The sequence below is a fragment of the Aspergillus bombycis genome (assembly GCF_001792695.1).
Source record: "Aspergillus bombycis strain NRRL26010 chromosome Unknown contig00028, whole genome shotgun sequence".
Taxonomy (NCBI): Eukaryota; Fungi; Ascomycota; class Eurotiomycetes; order Eurotiales; family Aspergillaceae; genus Aspergillus; species Aspergillus bombycis.
In genome coordinates, this window is record NW_019170030.1 from 115,312 (window position 1) to 132,019 (window position 16,708).

Consider the following 16,708-nt stretch of genomic DNA (forward strand, 5'->3'; position numbering starts at 1 on the left):
CGTCACTTTGTCTGTTTGCTCGTGCCAATAGCCAACGGCAGAGATGTATTATTATTGTACATTCGGGTTATCATTGCGGAAATATAGAATGCAGATGGGGAAATGACAAAGTGTCGGTTTTTTGGGTTTTTCTTCTTCTTATCTAAGGGGTTCCGAATCGGATGAATTTGCAGATGACCAGCTCCTATAACTCCTTGCTCCCGGACATTCAACCTAAGCCATGTATTCCCCCCGAGGGTCAAGATCAATCGTAGCGTAGCGAGTACAAGGCTAGTGATCTACCCGGCCTTGGAGCTTCTCTGCCTCTTCAAAGTCCTTCCTCACGGACTCCAGTTCCTTCTGCAGGTGCTTGATCTGGGTATGATAGTCATCCAATATCTAGATGCGGTTAGTAGGGGTCAGAACGTAGTCATGGGAGGTTCGATCCCTACCTTCTTAGCAGTCTTCATCGTCTGGTCGTCCAGCTCGTCATCCGCCTGGGCAGCTGCACTCGGGCCAGCCTTCTCCATCTCCAGCTGCAGGCGTTTCGAGTGTTCCTGGATCGCCAGCATGCGAGCCCAGATCTCTTCTTCGCGTCCATTCAAGGAGGGGTCGAAAACGGAGCGTTCCAGCAGGGCAAGTTTCTTCTTCAGCTCCTCCTCGGCGTCGTCCATCGCGTAGCCCCGGTTGCGGAGGACCTGGGTCTTGGCCGCAAGCGCCAGACACCGTTTGCTCAATACAAGGTGCTTCCGCCGGCAATCGGCTATCCGGACGGAGATCTTAAGGTCGTGACGGGAGAGCAATTCGGTGAGACAGTTGTTGATCTCGTGAAGGCGGGTTTGCATCATCGTGAGGAAGTCCTTTTGTCTCTGGGCTCTCTTGCCCAGCTCGAAGAAGCCCCTCACAATAACAGGTACATAGCCTGGTGCGGGCCGCTTGCGCAATGCTTCCTCCCACTTCGACTCGTCGTCGTCCGGACCGGGTTGGTAGAAAGGTGCCGCCTCCTCGCCGACATGGTTATACAAGTATGCTCGAAACGGAGAATTACGGCTGCCGGTATCCCATTTATCCTTGACGATGGCAATCTGTGTCGGAACGGTGCGATGTACTACGAGAGTCAGCGCATGGCACATCCAACAAGAAATCAAATAAACAAGACTAACCTCCAGTGACCGCGCGGCCGGGCGACCAAAGACTCGAGCCGGGCTGTTGCACCGACTGGCCCAATTGAGGCTGTTGTTGTTGCTGCTGTTGCTGTTGTTGACCACCTAGTACGGTGCCTCCAAACAAACTCTGTTGTTGCTGCGGTTGCTGCTGTGTCTGACCCAATCCTCCGAAAAGACCACCGCCCTGTTGCGGCGCTTGTTGCTGCTGTGTCGTCTGTCCCAGTGTGCCTCCAAACAGACTGCCCTGAGGCTTCTGCTGACCCAGCGCACCCCCGAACAACCCACCGCCCGATTGTTGCTGCTGCGGCTGCTGTTGCTGTGTCGACTGGCCCACTCCCCCAAAGAGACCACCGCCGGGCTTCTGCTGAGTGGCAGTATTCCCGAAAAGTCCGCCCGTCTGCGGTTGATTCTGTGTCGCAGTGTTGCCGAAAAGACCACCGCTCTGCTGAGGCTGGGGTGTTGCCGCCGACGCACCGAACAAACCACCAGCAGCAGGAGCACCCGCTGTCGCGCCCTGGTTCTGTGTCTGTCCAAAGAGACCGCCGCCGCTCTGCTGCGTTCCCGCTCCGGGGGTATTCGAGCCAAAGAGGCTTCCGCCAGTGGCAGCGCCGCCAAAGGGACTGGGCTTATTCGCGGTCGTCGCTGACCCAAACAGTCCGCCGGACTGCTGGGTCTGAGTCTGATTTCCAAAGAGAGACATTACGGTACGTAGCGGAGTGTGAGTCGGGGAAACGTGAGGCGAACAGTGCTGGTAAAAAAAATGGTGTGTTCAATATCAACACTCAAAAGTAAATAAAATAATAAAATAATAAAAAATAAAAAAAAAATACCAAAGCTCCGCACCAAACGTCGTCTTCTGCAGATGGGAAAGTCGGTCGACAGAGAATCGCAGATTGTCACCGTCCTGCGCGTATGCAAATTCAGTGTCGGTCCGATATCTCAGCACCGCACGCTGCAGCAAAGCAGCAACTTCGTAGAGGGTCGGGGGTGCAGAACCACTGCAATTGAAACAGGCGACTTCCTTCAATTCACTCGTTCACTTGTGTCGGGAAGCTGGTTTGTTTTTCGCCGTATCACGTGAGACAGCTACGGCAGCAACAGGTTCTTGCCGCCTGAGGCAGGCAGGGTATACCGCCTCGGGATGCGGGATCAGACGCGGCCTCAGGCATACATATTACATAACTCACCCCAACGGACCAATGACAGACGAGCAAAAACCGACCTCCAAACTCCAGCATCACCCGGACTCGTCCATCCAAGGCCCTCCTCTCTATACGGTCTCCCAATTCCCCAATTCACGCTTACGACCAGACAAAATGGCGGCCCGAGAACCTCAGTATGTTTCTGTCTCCTGCCCCGGTCCCAATGGACTACGGCTTCCGGTATTGTCCGTGTCCAATCGAACGAGACGCTAATGCGGTTTCCATGATAGGTTCAACCAACAGGTCCTGGTGGACACCACGCCCATGCCGGCGGACATTCCCAGTGTCCAGGAAGTCGGCGCAACCTCGGCACCCCTGACCAGTGCGGCGTACTTCATCGGCGACAGGTGCAAGGCCTTCAATGATGACTACATGAAGTGCAAGCAGGACGCCAATGGAAGGGGGGAGTTCGATTGTCTGAAGGAGGGCCGGAAGGTGACGAGATGTGCTGCTTCTGTGTATGTTTCTTCCTTCTCTGCGGGTGCTATTCGCAGGTCTCCGGGGGAGGTGGCGTGGTGAGAGGGGTCGGTGGCTAACTGCATGCAGTATCAAAGATATCAACACCCACTGCCTGAAACAATTCACCGCGCACTGGGAGTGTCTTGAGAACAACAACCACAATCTGTGGGAATGCCGGAAGCCCGAGCTGGAGCTGAATAAGTGTGTCTTTGACAAGCTGGTTGGTCTCCCGCATTGAGTATCAGTTCTCGGATCGGTCGTGTTGGCTAATGGATTCATTGCAGGGCCTCAAGAAGACAATCCCCGGCGCTCCCGAGAACCAGACCCCGGTTCATCTGCGTCCCAAGCAGATTTATGCTCAGTTCCCTGGTCCTCAGTATTAGGTTTTGTTTTATGTCTGTCTGGTCTGGTCTGGTTTGTGGACTGTTTGTATGTGTACATATTAGCATAGGAATTGAGTGTCCTGGTTTCTCGGTCTAGTGGTGTCGTGTCTACAGCTTCGATCTGGTATTTGAAGGACTTGAGTTATTTGGCAATTACAACGCGACTTCTATGCTAGAATACAGTGAAGCCCTGACTCTAACCAACACCAATCCAACCTCCTGACATTAACATGGCATGACAAAAGAAATCACAGCGAAAGACAAGGGAATCTAATCAGGATATATGAAGAATATGTACTCGAAGAAAAACAAAAGAAAGCCACACTAAGGGCATTTATGTACCTTGGACAACCGTCGAAGACCTTTCAACTTCAACAACCGCGTCTTCACCTCAGCCCACCCGACCTTGAGCTTACTCTCCAGTCGCCGGTCCCCGCGAAGCCGCATCCAGATCAGCAGCATCCCCAGGATTGCCAGGTCCCAGATGACCTGGCGGAGCGTGACCCAGACGAGCCATTTCAGCCACGCCCAGACGCTATTCCGCCGCCGATGGGCCACCGCGCGGGCTTCCATCTGCTCCCGAACCGCCGCAATCTCGGCGGTCATCTTCGTCAAGGCCTGCTCGACTCGCCGCCGCCACCGCCGACTATCGACATCGGGGGGTTTCTTGGGGCCCGTCCGCCCACGACCGCGTAGAACCGCCTCATCCGCGTCCAGCTCACTCCCCTCCGCGGGGCCATTGTTATAAGAGCCATCGTCATGGTCATGATCGTCATCATCTTCGTCAAGATTATCCTGCGCCTCCGCATACTCCTCGTCCTCCTCCTCCTCCTCGTCCTCCTCCGGTACCGGATCCCCACGGGACCTGTGCCGCTGAAACACCTCCTCCGGTTGACTAACCGGACTCAGCACGCGTAACCGCGAGTCGCCGCGCGCCGTAGCCACCAAATGTTCATAGTCGGGGCGAGCCAAGCGACCCCCGATACTGGCGTAGCTGGGCTGGGACAGGGACAAGGGCGGGGCGACAGCCTGCACGGGACTACTACTACTCGACGCGGAGGACGCGGCAGAGGTATTGATCTTCACCTGGTCCCAGACGAACTCGAGCTCGGAAACCAGCTCGCGGGCCTCGGGCGTCTGCGACGCATAGCGGTGCATCGTCTCGATGAGCGTGGAGATGTATCGGCGTTTGGCCTCGGTGCGGGATAATCCGCGTTGCGCGAACCATGCATCCCTGTTTCTCTGTCGTTCAGTATCAAGTTCGCCCGACCACAGAAATGGAACTGGGGAAGAACATACCACTTCTCGCACTCCGCATACACATCCGCCGTATTCCCGACCGGTCGATCCATCACCCCCTCCACGTCGCCCTCTGTTTTCCCCCTGCCCGTCAGTATATCCCTTCTCCGAGACAGAATCGGGGTAGATCCATACCCATGCTTTGTTTGTACAGGCCATAGAGCTTCAATCGCTCGGAGGCCGGCGGCCGGGCGGTGCCGGTACGGGGGATGCGTTTAACGGTGTTGAGGGCGTGGACGAAGACTCGATCTGTAACCCAGAAACCATAAATATCAATTTAACCCTTAACCCAAAAATAAAATAGAAAAAAAAAAAGAAAAAGAAGACATACCCACAGAATCCGACATGGTGCTATGTTATGTAAGTTGCTCGCTTCATCAGAGCAAAAGGATCAGGCACAGATAAGCACCGTCATGGATAACGATAAAAACCGCCGGTTGTTCCCCCCAAAGAAACTCTCACCAAACGAGCGTGTGCAAAGAGAGAGAGAGAGAGAGAGAAAAAAAACAAAAAAAAGGAAGCCCACGCCCATAAACCGAATAATATACACACTGCCCGACAGGTCAAATCCACCGATAAGAACAGTCAGGACCAGGAGAAGCGAAGGAAACACCACTTGGGGGCGTGCCCGAAGGTTACAAGCTTTCCCCGGATTTCCGGCCAGCCACAACCAGCAGGCGAATTGAGCGAGGTTGGTTGCGCTGTTTCGTTTCTGTTGCGCGTTCAATTCGGGTGGAATGTTGGAATTGTGATTCTTGCGCCCCCCCTTTTTTTTGTTCTTGTTTGGGAGTTCCTGTGAGGGCGAGATAGGGAGCGAGGAGGAAGAGTAAGTGGTTGGTTAGTTTTGTCGTAGTGAGTAGATCGGTGGTGGTTGAACTCTCTGAGACTGGCTGGTGGATTGTCAGTGGGTGGAAAAGTAACCGCGGCTCTCGGAGGTCGTTTGGCTGGCGCTGGACTGTGACAATGGTATGGCAACTTGCGCTTCCCCCCCAACGGATACGTATCGATAGGCCATACTATCTCGAATATATATATCTACTATTTTTATGTCTTCTCGTCTTGACTAGACGACAATGATGTCGGTCTATTCTGATGTTCATCGCGCTGGTTGGGTTTATTCTAGCTTGATTGATTGTATTTATTTATTTACTTTCCAGCAACATAGAGTCCTCGTATGTACATGTGAAAGACTACCAAAAAAAAGAAAAACACCGAACAGTACAAAATTATTTCATCGATCGTAATTTCAAAAAGACCAGGGGGGGGAGGAAAGAAGAAAAGGGCCAATCACTTCTTTTCCCCAAGGGTCGCATCGTCCGGATAGGCATGTTCGGCATCAACAGCCTTGCCAGGGATCACGTCGGCCACCTCGTCGCCTGTGACCGGCGGGCCCGTGAAATGTTTCCTGGCATACACGACATACCAAGCGATACTAATGGCGGCAAAGCCCGCGAACACGACGCTGGCATAATTCATGCTCGCCGCATCGACCGGCAGCGAAACGGGCATGCAGAAGAGCACCACGGCCAGGACAATCCAGCAGATGGTGGCGACGTTGATCGCGTATCCGTAGCGGCCCAGGGAGAAGGTCGACTCCTTGACGGCCTGGCGACCGCGGATCACGCTGATGAGGATGGGCACCCCGTAGGAGGTGGAGAGGCAGATGGTGGCGACACCCGTGAAGGAGTTGAAGGCGGCCGTGGACCCGAAGTAGATCAGGCCGAGGAGGCAGTCGATGACGGTGGAGAGCAGGATAGCGTACACGGGCACGTCGAGGCGGTCGTTAACCTTACGCCAGATGCGGAATCCCGGGATGGCGCCGTCGCGGGCGAAGGCGTAGGTGCATCGACTGGCGGCGGTGAGGGCCCCGATGCCAGCGAACATGAGGATGCCCAGGATCAGGAAGAGAAGACCGAATCCGCCGCCGGCGGACCCGGTGACCGTTTTGAAGACCAGGCCGATGGGTTGGCCGCTGGCGACGTTGAGCAGCATCTTGACGTCGGGCAGGACGAAGAGGATAGGGACTAGGTAGACTACGCCGGTGATGCCGGCGGCGACGACCGAGAGGACGATCGCTTTCGGAACCTCGCGGTGTGGGTTCTGCACCTCTTCGCACATGGCGGCCACCATGCCATACCCCGTTAAGGTATATGCAGCTTGAAGGAGGCCGACGAAGAAGGCCCATCCCGATGGCCTGCGAGAGCGTCAGTCGGACTTTGAGGATCGAGAAACAACAAAACGAAAGGGGAGAAAGCCTACCATCCGCTCTGCGACGCATCATAATGACCAAAGACATATGCACCGTCATGGCGATGGTCCGCCATGGTCAGGAGGGTAATCAAGATGATCACCACGCTCGCCGCAGTCCAAAAGATGCACACCTTGTTGATGATATCCAGCCATCGGGAAAAGAAGATGTTGACCATCGCGCAGAACCAAATCACCGCCCAGAACATGAGGATGGTCTGCCAGGCATTGGCCACGAAATCCTCCTTCCACAGCGAGATGGCACTCAGAATCAGTTGTCCCCCGGAGAAGGTAATGCTCAGGGTGACCGTCCAGTTCCCCACGAGGGTCAGCCAGCCATCCACGAACGACATCATCGGGGCCCATTCCCTCGTCGACAGCATGGCGCTCCAGTAGTAGACGCCTCCGGCGGTCGGGTACACGGCGCAGATTTCGGCGAGGGAGGCGGCGATCCCAATGGAGATTATGGTGACGAGGACCCAGCCCCAGATGATGCTAACGCATTGGCCGTCGGTGAGGGTGATGTACAGGGTGGTGCTGAGACCGAAGGGTGCGGCCATGATGGCGAAGGAGCTGAGAAATGGTGTGAGTTGTCATTGACGGTAGAGCAGAGGAGCGCGGGGAACCACATACAGACCGAGGATACTCAACATGCTCAGGTTGCGAGGCAATTCACTCTTGTAGCCCATCCGGGCCAACGCCGCGTCGGCGCTGGCATCGGCGGAGCCTTGACGCATGACGGTAGGAAATTAAGAGCTCAAAGACACGGGGCGGCAGATGTGGAGGGAATCCAGATGCATCCCGACACGGTCGATAGGGGTTAAAGATAGAGCAGGACGGTAGTAGTCAGACCAGCTCCTACTAGCACAGCGACCTCGACTACCCAGGCCAGGCTAAGGCCGGGGCGCGGAGGCATATAAGTAGTAGTACGTATAGCATCCATGACCGGCTTGCATCACCAAGAGTCCGGGGTACTACACGAGACCAGGAACCTTAAGCAACTCCACTTGGAGCCTTGGATGGTCCCCTCACGGAGCCTAAAACTGGTGGGATCGACTGATAAGCCAATCCGGTGTCGGACTAACGATGGGCGGTCCGAGACCGCGCTGATAACCGTGGGATTTATAAAGCGTTCTGCACGAGGTTATCATTAGACCTACTAAGCCCTATCCTGTGTGCTTATCAGGGCTAGGCGGACGGCCGGATAGGCAGATACCACCATGAAGGATAGACCAGAGACGACAGTCTCCCTCGCGCCCGTTCTTTTGTTTGCCTAATTGACATCTAGACTAGATAGATAGCAGGCCAACGAAAAGGGGAGCCTAACCCCCCCGACGTCAGGCCCGAACGTCCAACGGGTTGGTACCGTGCAAGTGCCTTGGTTTGCCGCTGAAATGCATGACATGTTGCAGAATGTACAACGCCCCCGTCTGCAAGGGAGCGGAAACTCAACGTGACATCTTGAACCCTAGCATAGATCCCGTGGGCACTACGTAAGGCCTGGACCATAGTGACGTCTGATGGTTGAATGACGGTCCTAGGGAGAGAGGAGAGCGATTGAGCTGGTGGCCCTCGTATTCAGGAGCAAGCTAAGGAAGCAGCGTCCTATGGTCCATGCGGTGGAGTGCAACCCAACGGAACCACACTTGCCCTCCCGAAATGCGGGGGATTCAAAGGATATTCACAACCGGTCCGCCACTGCGGCCGAACCGAACCGCCCCTTGAGGGCTTAGCTTTATCCTAACTCGATCGGCCGAATTCTACGAATCACTCCCCATCGGGCACACGGTGTTATATATTTTTTAACATTCCATTCACAGCTATCATTCCAACATACATGTATCTGCGAGTGTCACTCGGAAAGTGACGGCTGCCACATCCGCTAACTGTCCTATCCGCGGTTCTCCCTCGCGAGAACAGAGAGCCGTCCATCAGTTCATGGACCACGGTCGGAACAAAGACAAGGATGAGCGCCAGGGAAGAAGAGAAGAAAAGGTGGAGGGGGTCTGGAAACGACAGGAATGGGAGGGAACCGTTGAGGGATATGAAAACGTCCGAGCGTGGTGAAACACTGGGAAATCGGGGGGGTATCAAACAAGGGGCGTGACGTGTATAGGATTATGGAAACAGGACTTGCTCGGGAATTTTGAATTATGGCTTTTTTCTTTTTTTGGCTTCTCTTGAATCTAACGTACGTGAGGTCCGCAGTCCAGGGCGAAAGTAGGCCCAGTATCTTCGATGCAAAGTCGAAGTCCCGAAATTCCACAACGGGAAGCAGAAGGGGAGCGGACAGGGACAAAATGAACAGAAACAGAAGGGGGAAGTGAGGAGGTGAGAAAGTGAGGAAGGAGGGGAAATGATGGGAGGTATCGTCAACAACAAGCCGGGCGGGTCTTGGGCGGGTGGTGGGCCAGTCTGGGCATCAACAACGGCCCTGCCACCTGGCGAGCGCTTCCCACCGCCACTTTGGAAGGATTCTCAACCTCCGTTAGCCTGTACATCGGTGGCCTTCACCGTCAAGTAGGAGATAAATAGGTAATATGACCACGGCCTCGTCGCAAGGCCTCAGCTGGGTCGTAACCAGCCAGCTATCGTCAAACTCCGTCGTGATAAAAATAAGATCCAAAGGGGTCACAAAAGATGAAAATCAGAAATGAAAACACAAAAGCTGAAAACGCCCAGTCATGCAGTCGTCAATCAAATCGTTACATGGAGATGATGCTGTTATACCGGCATGCAAGTACACAAAGTCGAGGGGGGTTGTCCGATTCAAGGACTAAGAACGTTGCAAAGATCGTCCGTGGCGTCCATTCCGAACCCAGCCATATCGACAGAATGTAAAGAGCCGGGACCTCGACCCAAGGAGATGTCCGATGAGGCATAGTCGTGCTTCAACCGCTCGTGAGGTCCAAAAAATGGCCGAGTTTCTTCGTTGGGTGTGTTCCCATCGCCAGCAGCCCAGGGCCCATGCTGCCAGAACCGCGTGTTGGCCTGCTGGTCGCCAAAGAGGTCATGATGGTCGTGATGCGCTTCTGGTCCGTGAGCGTTGAAATCGTTCGGTGATTGGAAGCGCAGGTGCGCCCGGCTGAAACTCGAGCACGGAGAGTCCGCGTGTAGCGGGAAATCCAGACCTGACAATGGCATGTCCTCGACGGTTGTTATATCTATCGTTGGATTCTCGGTTTGCTGGGCTAGTGCCGATGCGAGTCGGAGGTTCGATGCGGAGCTCTGACGGCTGTGACTTGTAGACCGCTCGATAGCCCGCTGTACAAAACTGCCACAGGTCTTCAGAATCTTTTCCTGGTCCTCCGGGGAGAGACTGGCGAAGAAGTCGTTGGCCAGCGATGGTTTAGGGAGCTCCGGCTCGGATGGAGTCAGCCCGAACGTCTTCTGGGCATACTCGGTAAAGCCAGAAGGCATGTCGTACGGGGACTGATAGACGGTCGGCGACTGTTCACGCTGCTGCTCCAGATACGCAAACTTGCGAGGCAATTTGACAGCTGCAACACCGCCCTTGTGAGCACTCTCCTGTTTATTATTTTCCGTCTCCTTCTTCTGAAGCACATCGAGCCGATCGCGGTGACTGACAAGGGAGAACCGGAGCATCTGCAACAACCGAGTGACCTCTTCGGAACGCATATTGAGTGGCTGCAGGGGTAACAAAGTTCCGTCGGGGGCGCGAGGTTGGACCCGTTGCTGGGCCATGGCGAGTTCCAGCTTCTCGAGGCCACTGGGCGGCGGCACGGAGCCCATGGGACCCAGGAGCGTCTCAACGACTAGCTCCGGGCTGACGATCGTATACCCGGCGAAGACATTGGCATGGTCGGTGATCTGGGCCAGGCGGCGACGAGCAATAAGCTCCCGGACATTGGCAAAGGTATTCGCGGGGAGTTGGTGGCTGTGCTGCTGCTGCTGCTGCTGTTGTTGTTGTTGTTGCGGACTGTGTTGCTGCTGAGACAGGTGGTGTGATTGATGATGAGTCTTGGCGATCTGAGGGTACGGAGCATGGCGGGCAGATTGAGTGGGCAGGGACCGATAGGCTGACGGCATCGCAGAACTAGCAGGAGGAGCAGCAGAAGAAGGGGTGCGAGGAGGAGGGGCAAGAGTAGGTCGCTGCAGGAGGGAAGGGCGGGAGGCAGCAGCGGCGGCGGTGGCGGCGGCGGCAGCAGCACCAGCAGGTGAAAGGTGATGAGGAGGGGCAGCAGCATACTGAGGAAGATGGCGGTGGGGGTAAGAGGGGAGCCGGGCCATCACGGCGCCAAGAGACTTCACGCTGTCCAGGAAATTCGACCGCGGGTTGTGGACGGGCACGCTAGGGTTGTGCGTATATTGAGCCCTACATTCGGTCGATGACTGGCCCAAATAATACCAGACCTGGTCACCTTTGTTCAAGTTCACCTGCACTGGTGGTGGGGCAAAGCGGTGATTAGTCGTGTCGACCGTCTCGAACTCGGCCCACTGATACGGAGATCGCCCATCGCCAAATGGATTGCCAACCACCGGCAGGGCCGATTCCAACTCTTTCCGGCCCTCGGGTTTCCGGGCTAAGTGGGCAGGCAGTGGTTTTGTTCCTGGTGCCAGAGGCGAGAAGTTGCTCCGCCGTACCACAAGCATCCACCGGTACGGTAACTCAATTACATCTCTAAATCGTGGAACAGGGGGTCAGCGTCATGATTTCCGAATCAGGAAAATTCTAAACACCACAACAAAACAAGTATGGGTGTGGGTGTGGGTGTGAAAAAAGAAAAAGAAAAAAAAAAAATAGCTTACCCTCGTGGGAGCACTTTTACCAGCAACGTCCGTTCCGCTGGTCGGTTCTCCAGCACCACTGCCCCATTGATCTCCTTGTCGGCCTGGAATTGTACCAAATCCCCTGCCACCATCCGGTGGGCCGTCTCGATCAGCTTGCGGTCATAATCGGGAGAATCGCCGCTCGTCATCCAGCTTGGCTTCTTCTGTCGGTGGTATTTGCATTTGAGGTCCACACTGGGGAGGGAGTAATGATTGCCGTCATCCGCGATCACCGCAATCTCACCCTGCTCCACCTGCACTCCGGCCAAAAGTGCACAGGTGGCATGGTATGATCGCGTGCATTTGCCGAAATTGCACTGGAAACAAGCCCCTCGCACCTCACGGCAAAAGAGACACTTGAGTCCCATGCGAGCCTTCGGGATCTTGTCAATGTCACACACCACCTCCTTGCCAGTCTCGTCACGGAGGATACTGGTCTCCTCAGTGTATAGGGCACAGCGCCGATGGGCGTGATTTTTCCCATCTTCGGTGGGCAGTAGATCCTCATAGTCCAGGTTGTTGGGACACAGCACGCACGGAATCTTCCGAGGAACCTCGACATTGACTCGCATGCGTTTCGCCTTTGTGGAATCACCGTCATGCTTTCGTTTCCGGCCACGGTTACTCTTTTCTGGGACACTCCGTGGTGGGGTAAGGAGGTCGGAGGCACCCTCGAATTCATCGAGGTCACTTTCAAATTCACCGTAGTATTCTGGTGTCGATTCGCCGCGCAGCTTCCGTTCAATCTCATCGACATCGATCCAGACGCTGTCAGATTCGCAGTGGCACTTCTTGGCAACACGACCGTAATCCAACCACTTCTCAGTCGCAAAGTTGACCGACTCGGCGCAGTTATAACCAAGATTGTATCCCGAGTGGTATCCGTATGGGTATGTGATCACAAACTCGCCCTCATAGTGGACGAGTCTGTTGACGGTGATACCATACTGAGACTTGAGGAGATTAGGAGAAACAAGGTAGGTCTTATGGCGGAGGAACTGATCACAGTTTTTCGCGTCGCTGGCCCAGATACCTGGCGTAATGGTCAGCAGTTATTCATGGGCTCTTCTCGTTATGTAAACGTACTCTTCATAGCCTGTTCAAACCGAGGAGCATCTTCTTGTGAAATGCTATACCACTGTTTGGGTGCGCCAAAATGGATATAGTTGATGCTGTACAGATCAACATCTTCCAAATGCCAGGCAAAAGTAGCTTTCCACATCCCCAGGTAGAGGTATGCGGTGTTGACACCAGGTACTTTCTGCCCCAAGACATCCAACAGATTGGGCAACTTGGCGACATTCCAGGAGGTTGTGATGTTCTCGTCGAAAAGAGAGCCAGGCATATCCGCGCCATACATAGGATTGTTAAACATCAAGGACTTCCAGTAGGCGGTTTCTAATTCCTCACACCGTTCCTGCGTATATTCCTCATTGTCGTGGATGCGATAATCAAAGTCTCTGAAAGCCTCCTCGTCCACATAGTCAATCGCATCGCCTTTATTGTGTTTTCTTCGCGAGGTGACTGATTTAGGCTGTCGCCCTTTCGGCTTTGGAGCGGGAAGAGACTCGCCGTCGCTCAGCTCTTCCGTCTTCGCCTCGACCGGGTTGGATTCAGGAGACACGGGCGTGGGAGGGCCTTCAGGCTTAATCTTATCAAGGGAATCTTCTGCAGGCTCTTCCTTCACCTTCACTTGATTGGATCGTTTGGGTGGACGTCCCGGTCCCGGACGACGTTTCTGAGAATCAGATCGGGCCGGTTGGGTTCGGGCGGAGGGGACAGTACGAGTGACTCGCTCCTGGTTGCGGCGCCTCTCACCTCTGCGGGCAGGAGGCTGATGGCTACTTTCTTCGCACAACCCTTTCCACTGAGGGAGGTTGTATGATCTTTGTCGCTCGATGTTCGCCTGGGTATAGGTTCCATGTGATCCGTGGAACTCCTGCATGATCGGATTCTTCACACGGATCTTCTTAACGGCTTCGTCGAGGGCTGGCAGGGAGTCGGTCCTAGAGAAAGAGCTGGTTGGCAACGGCCCTTGGAGAGAAAATCGCTGTAGAGAAGACATACCATTCCTTGGGAGGAACAACCTTCAGAATTCCAGACCGCATGCCATATTTCTCAACTTTATTGATGAAAGATTGGAAATCCCGGAATTGATCCATTGTCTAGGCCTCACCGTCAGTGACATCATCAAAGCCAGCGACACTGGAAGAATGCAAAACCTACTGGCTTGAACACAGGGATCTTGCCGCCGCCATAATAGTGGTCTGGTTCGATGTCTTCCTCTTCTCCCTCTACCGATGCGGCCTCTGGTGCACCGGTAGCGTTAGGATCGAGTTCCAGATCCGACAATTCAGAAGGAACGCCATCCGGAACTTCTTTCTTGCCGTTGGCACTATGAGGGGGAGTGATCGAGGCGGCGGTCGTCGCAGGACCCGCGACAGATTCGAAAAGGGGTTGATCAAGCGCTGCCGCCATCATCTCAAGCACGATGGAAAGGACGGAAAGATAACTGTTCGGATTTCGATATGGGTGCCGTCGTCGGAAGAAGCGACCGCTGATCGACGGCGAAAAAGAAATTCCCAGCGGTCGGGGAAGAAGGCGCTAAAGGAATAGATATCTGCTCTTCTGTGGCGATGTTATTATCGGGAAGTGCCTCCTTCTGATCAGGATATGTGCTTGGAAGGAATCACTTCAGGAGCAGCCGAAAGGAAAGGGGGACGGATAAGTAGATGAGATGTGTTAAGGCGGGAGTGATATAATAGTTGATCCGAGCTTTCTAGAACGAATTGCCGGGTGTATCAAAAAACAATCACTGTCGGACCGCCATAAAAAGGGATAGATCACGGGGAAATGATAAGTAACCAGCAGTTACATAGATCAAGGAGCAGATTGGGAAGTGGATGATGCGATCGATATCACCAGCATCGGGGAAGGTCAAGCAAACACAGCAAGCCCCTCCTCCAGTTTGAGGGATTGGAACGAGAAGATTTACCGTGTTGCAGGACCAAGAAGCAGCAGATGCTCAGCAACGAGGGCGCTAGTTCGCCAGCAATGCAGAGGCAGGATCTTCTAGTGGGAAAGCGATGGGGACGCTAAAGGCAAGAGGACGCAGAAGGGTAGGGGATGGGCAGGACCAATACCAGCGGCACATCGGACGGTCAAGTGTGGACCCGGCCAGAGCACGATGGTCTGACTACTAGCATGCGACGCTGTGGTAGGCTGCAGGAAGGGTGGACACCCTTTGAAACAGGTTGAAATGGTTATTGGAAGGAAAGGGCCAGGTGAATGGGCGGGTGAGCAGCCTGAGCGCCTGAGAAGGACTTTTAAGGCACCAAGCTAGCCGATGGCCTGAGCCTTGAGAGTAACCGTGTGAAGTAAGGCTAATACCTCCTAAGGCTAAGGCAGGTAACGGGAGGTAATTTTTTCCAGCCGCTGAGAGCAGATCAAGCACCGTCTCCGGTGGTCGGAAATAAACACCCCCAGCTGGAACAAAGAAAAAAAAGAAGAGAAGAAAAAGTCACCCTCACTTACCAGTATCCAAAGGAGCTGTCGAAGGATCGATGATATGTATCCGAAAATCTAATCGAGAAAGGATTTGACGATTCGCAAAAAAAAAAGAAAAAGAAAAAGAAAAAAAGTAAAGATAATCAACAGAGAGGAACAGTGACGCAAGGATCCATATACAAGAGTTACCGGTCTATGTTAGTTAGTAGGTAAGCTGTCTGAGTGGATGGAACACTTCCGCCAGAGCGACGGAATCAGCGGTCGCCAGAGGGATCACGTGCACCACATGACTTGACCGAAGAAGTAATAGTAATTACGGGAGGAATGGTCAGATACTACGCGGGATCCAGACTACACAAGGCGGCAGCCCGCAGCACGGCCGAGAGGCTGTGCAATCACAAAAACAACCACCATGATCTCTCGATCGACTCAATCTATCAATCAGTAACGTTGTGCATTTTGGAAACTCGGATACCGGCGGACCGGCAAGGGAAACTTACCGCTAGAATTAGATACATCGATGAGACACTTAGAAACGCATCAGAAGGCGACTAAAATCAGTTCGTTAAGGGGGTCTGATCGGTTGGTGGAGGATATGATCTCACCGACTGATTCTTTGATTGGAGAGAGGTTAATTAGCCGGTGGTAAAAGCGGCTGGCTTTTTTCTTTTTCTTTTCCTTTTTTCCTTTTTTTTAATATTTTTTTCCGGGGGGGTCTTTCTTTTTTGGCAAGATTGGCTGGATCGATAGGAATACGACGGGGTACCTGATTCAAAATAGATAATGAGTGGCCTGATAACAATGCTCGTGCATAGACAGAAAATATCACTCCGGGAGTACATTCTCCCATGGCATTCAAACTAGACAATCTACTTGATACACAATCTGATATTACTACCTTCACCGAGTATGAGCCTGAGGCCATCTCAGAGACAAACTAACAACCATTGACTGTCAGGCCCGACAGATACAAGTAAAACTCGCTGTACTCCATACCTACAGGATGTACGGTGACTTGCAGTTGCAGTAGCCGCATCTACCCAGAGAGGGGAAAGAAAAAGAAAAAAACGATAAAAATAAGAGGTATCATGTACAACACATCAATTCACTCACCAATACTACCCAAGCCACTAACTAAGCCTACAGAGATCAACAGAACAACTCACAAATGCCCGCTCTATTTTCCATTGTCTATTAAATCCCATACTGACCAAGGCAGGTTACAAGTGCATACATGCATACAAATCTAGTGCATGACTTGCACATGCATATTCGTGGCAGACGTGGAGTGTTTTTCCAAGGGCTGAAGCAATATCATCGTTATATTATATATATATATATATATATAGATTAGGTGGAAATCGACATCCCCTCCAGATCACAACAACACAAGAAACATCATCAAAAGTGTTATTAGTATACGTTTGAATAATATATAAAGACAATTACCCTGACTCGATTCGCATGTTGTATGCTATTTCACAGGATCGAAGTCATGATGTACATATCAATCAGTGGACGCCCTATAAGGTACCACAAACAAAACGCAAACAAAACGCAAAAGAAAAAAAAAAAAACAAAATTAAAGGCTACTTTCCAGCAATCACGAATATGCTATTATGTAAATCCACGGATCTACGACAATTTCAACTGAAAACTGTTTCCGACAATTGTC

The 16,708-nt window shown here is 53.2% G+C and overlaps 5 protein-coding genes across 5 annotated transcripts; 1 reads left to right on the forward strand and 4 right to left on the reverse strand.

Moving 5' to 3' along the window:
• Positions 1–270: 270 nt before the first annotated feature.
• ABOM_005001 (putative nucleoporin) lies at positions 271–1,845 on the reverse strand (the record flags this gene model as incomplete). The annotated part of the gene is made up of 3 exons (XM_022532130.1): positions 271–378; positions 432–1,087; positions 1,143–1,845. 3 exons carry the CDS (start codon positions 1,843–1,845, stop codon positions 271–273), a joined length of 1,467 nt encoding a protein of 488 aa, XP_022390510.1.
• A 499-nt stretch (positions 1,846–2,344) lies between these two features.
• On the forward strand, positions 2,345–3,189 carry ABOM_005002 (coiled-coil-helix-coiled-coil-helix domain-containing protein; the record flags this gene model as incomplete). Its single annotated transcript, XM_022532131.1, has 4 exons — positions 2,345–2,481; positions 2,578–2,805; positions 2,894–3,026; positions 3,091–3,189. 4 exons carry the CDS (start codon positions 2,345–2,347, stop codon positions 3,187–3,189), a joined length of 597 nt encoding a protein of 198 aa, XP_022390511.1.
• Positions 3,190–3,513: 324 nt separating this feature from the next.
• ABOM_005003 (acyl-CoA-binding domain-containing protein) lies at positions 3,514–4,835 on the reverse strand (the record flags this gene model as incomplete). The annotated part of the gene is made up of 4 exons (XM_022532132.1): positions 3,514–4,423; positions 4,489–4,561; positions 4,624–4,737; positions 4,820–4,835. 4 exons carry the CDS (start codon positions 4,833–4,835, stop codon positions 3,514–3,516), a joined length of 1,113 nt encoding a protein of 370 aa, XP_022390515.1.
• Positions 4,836–5,775: 940 nt separating this feature from the next.
• ABOM_005004 (putative GABA permease) lies at positions 5,776–7,472 on the reverse strand (the record flags this gene model as incomplete). Its single annotated transcript, XM_022532133.1, has 3 exons — positions 5,776–6,682; positions 6,748–7,308; positions 7,369–7,472. 3 exons carry the CDS (start codon positions 7,470–7,472, stop codon positions 5,776–5,778), a joined length of 1,572 nt encoding a protein of 523 aa, XP_022390512.1.
• Positions 7,473–9,504: 2,032 nt separating this feature from the next.
• On the reverse strand, positions 9,505–14,007 carry ABOM_005005 (putative jumonji family transcription factor; the record flags this gene model as incomplete). The annotated part of the gene is made up of 5 exons (XM_022532134.1): positions 9,505–11,377; positions 11,506–12,559; positions 12,613–13,532; positions 13,594–13,691; positions 13,753–14,007. 5 exons carry the CDS (start codon positions 14,005–14,007, stop codon positions 9,505–9,507), a joined length of 4,200 nt encoding a protein of 1,399 aa, XP_022390513.1.
• Positions 14,008–16,708: the final 2,701 nt, after the last annotated feature.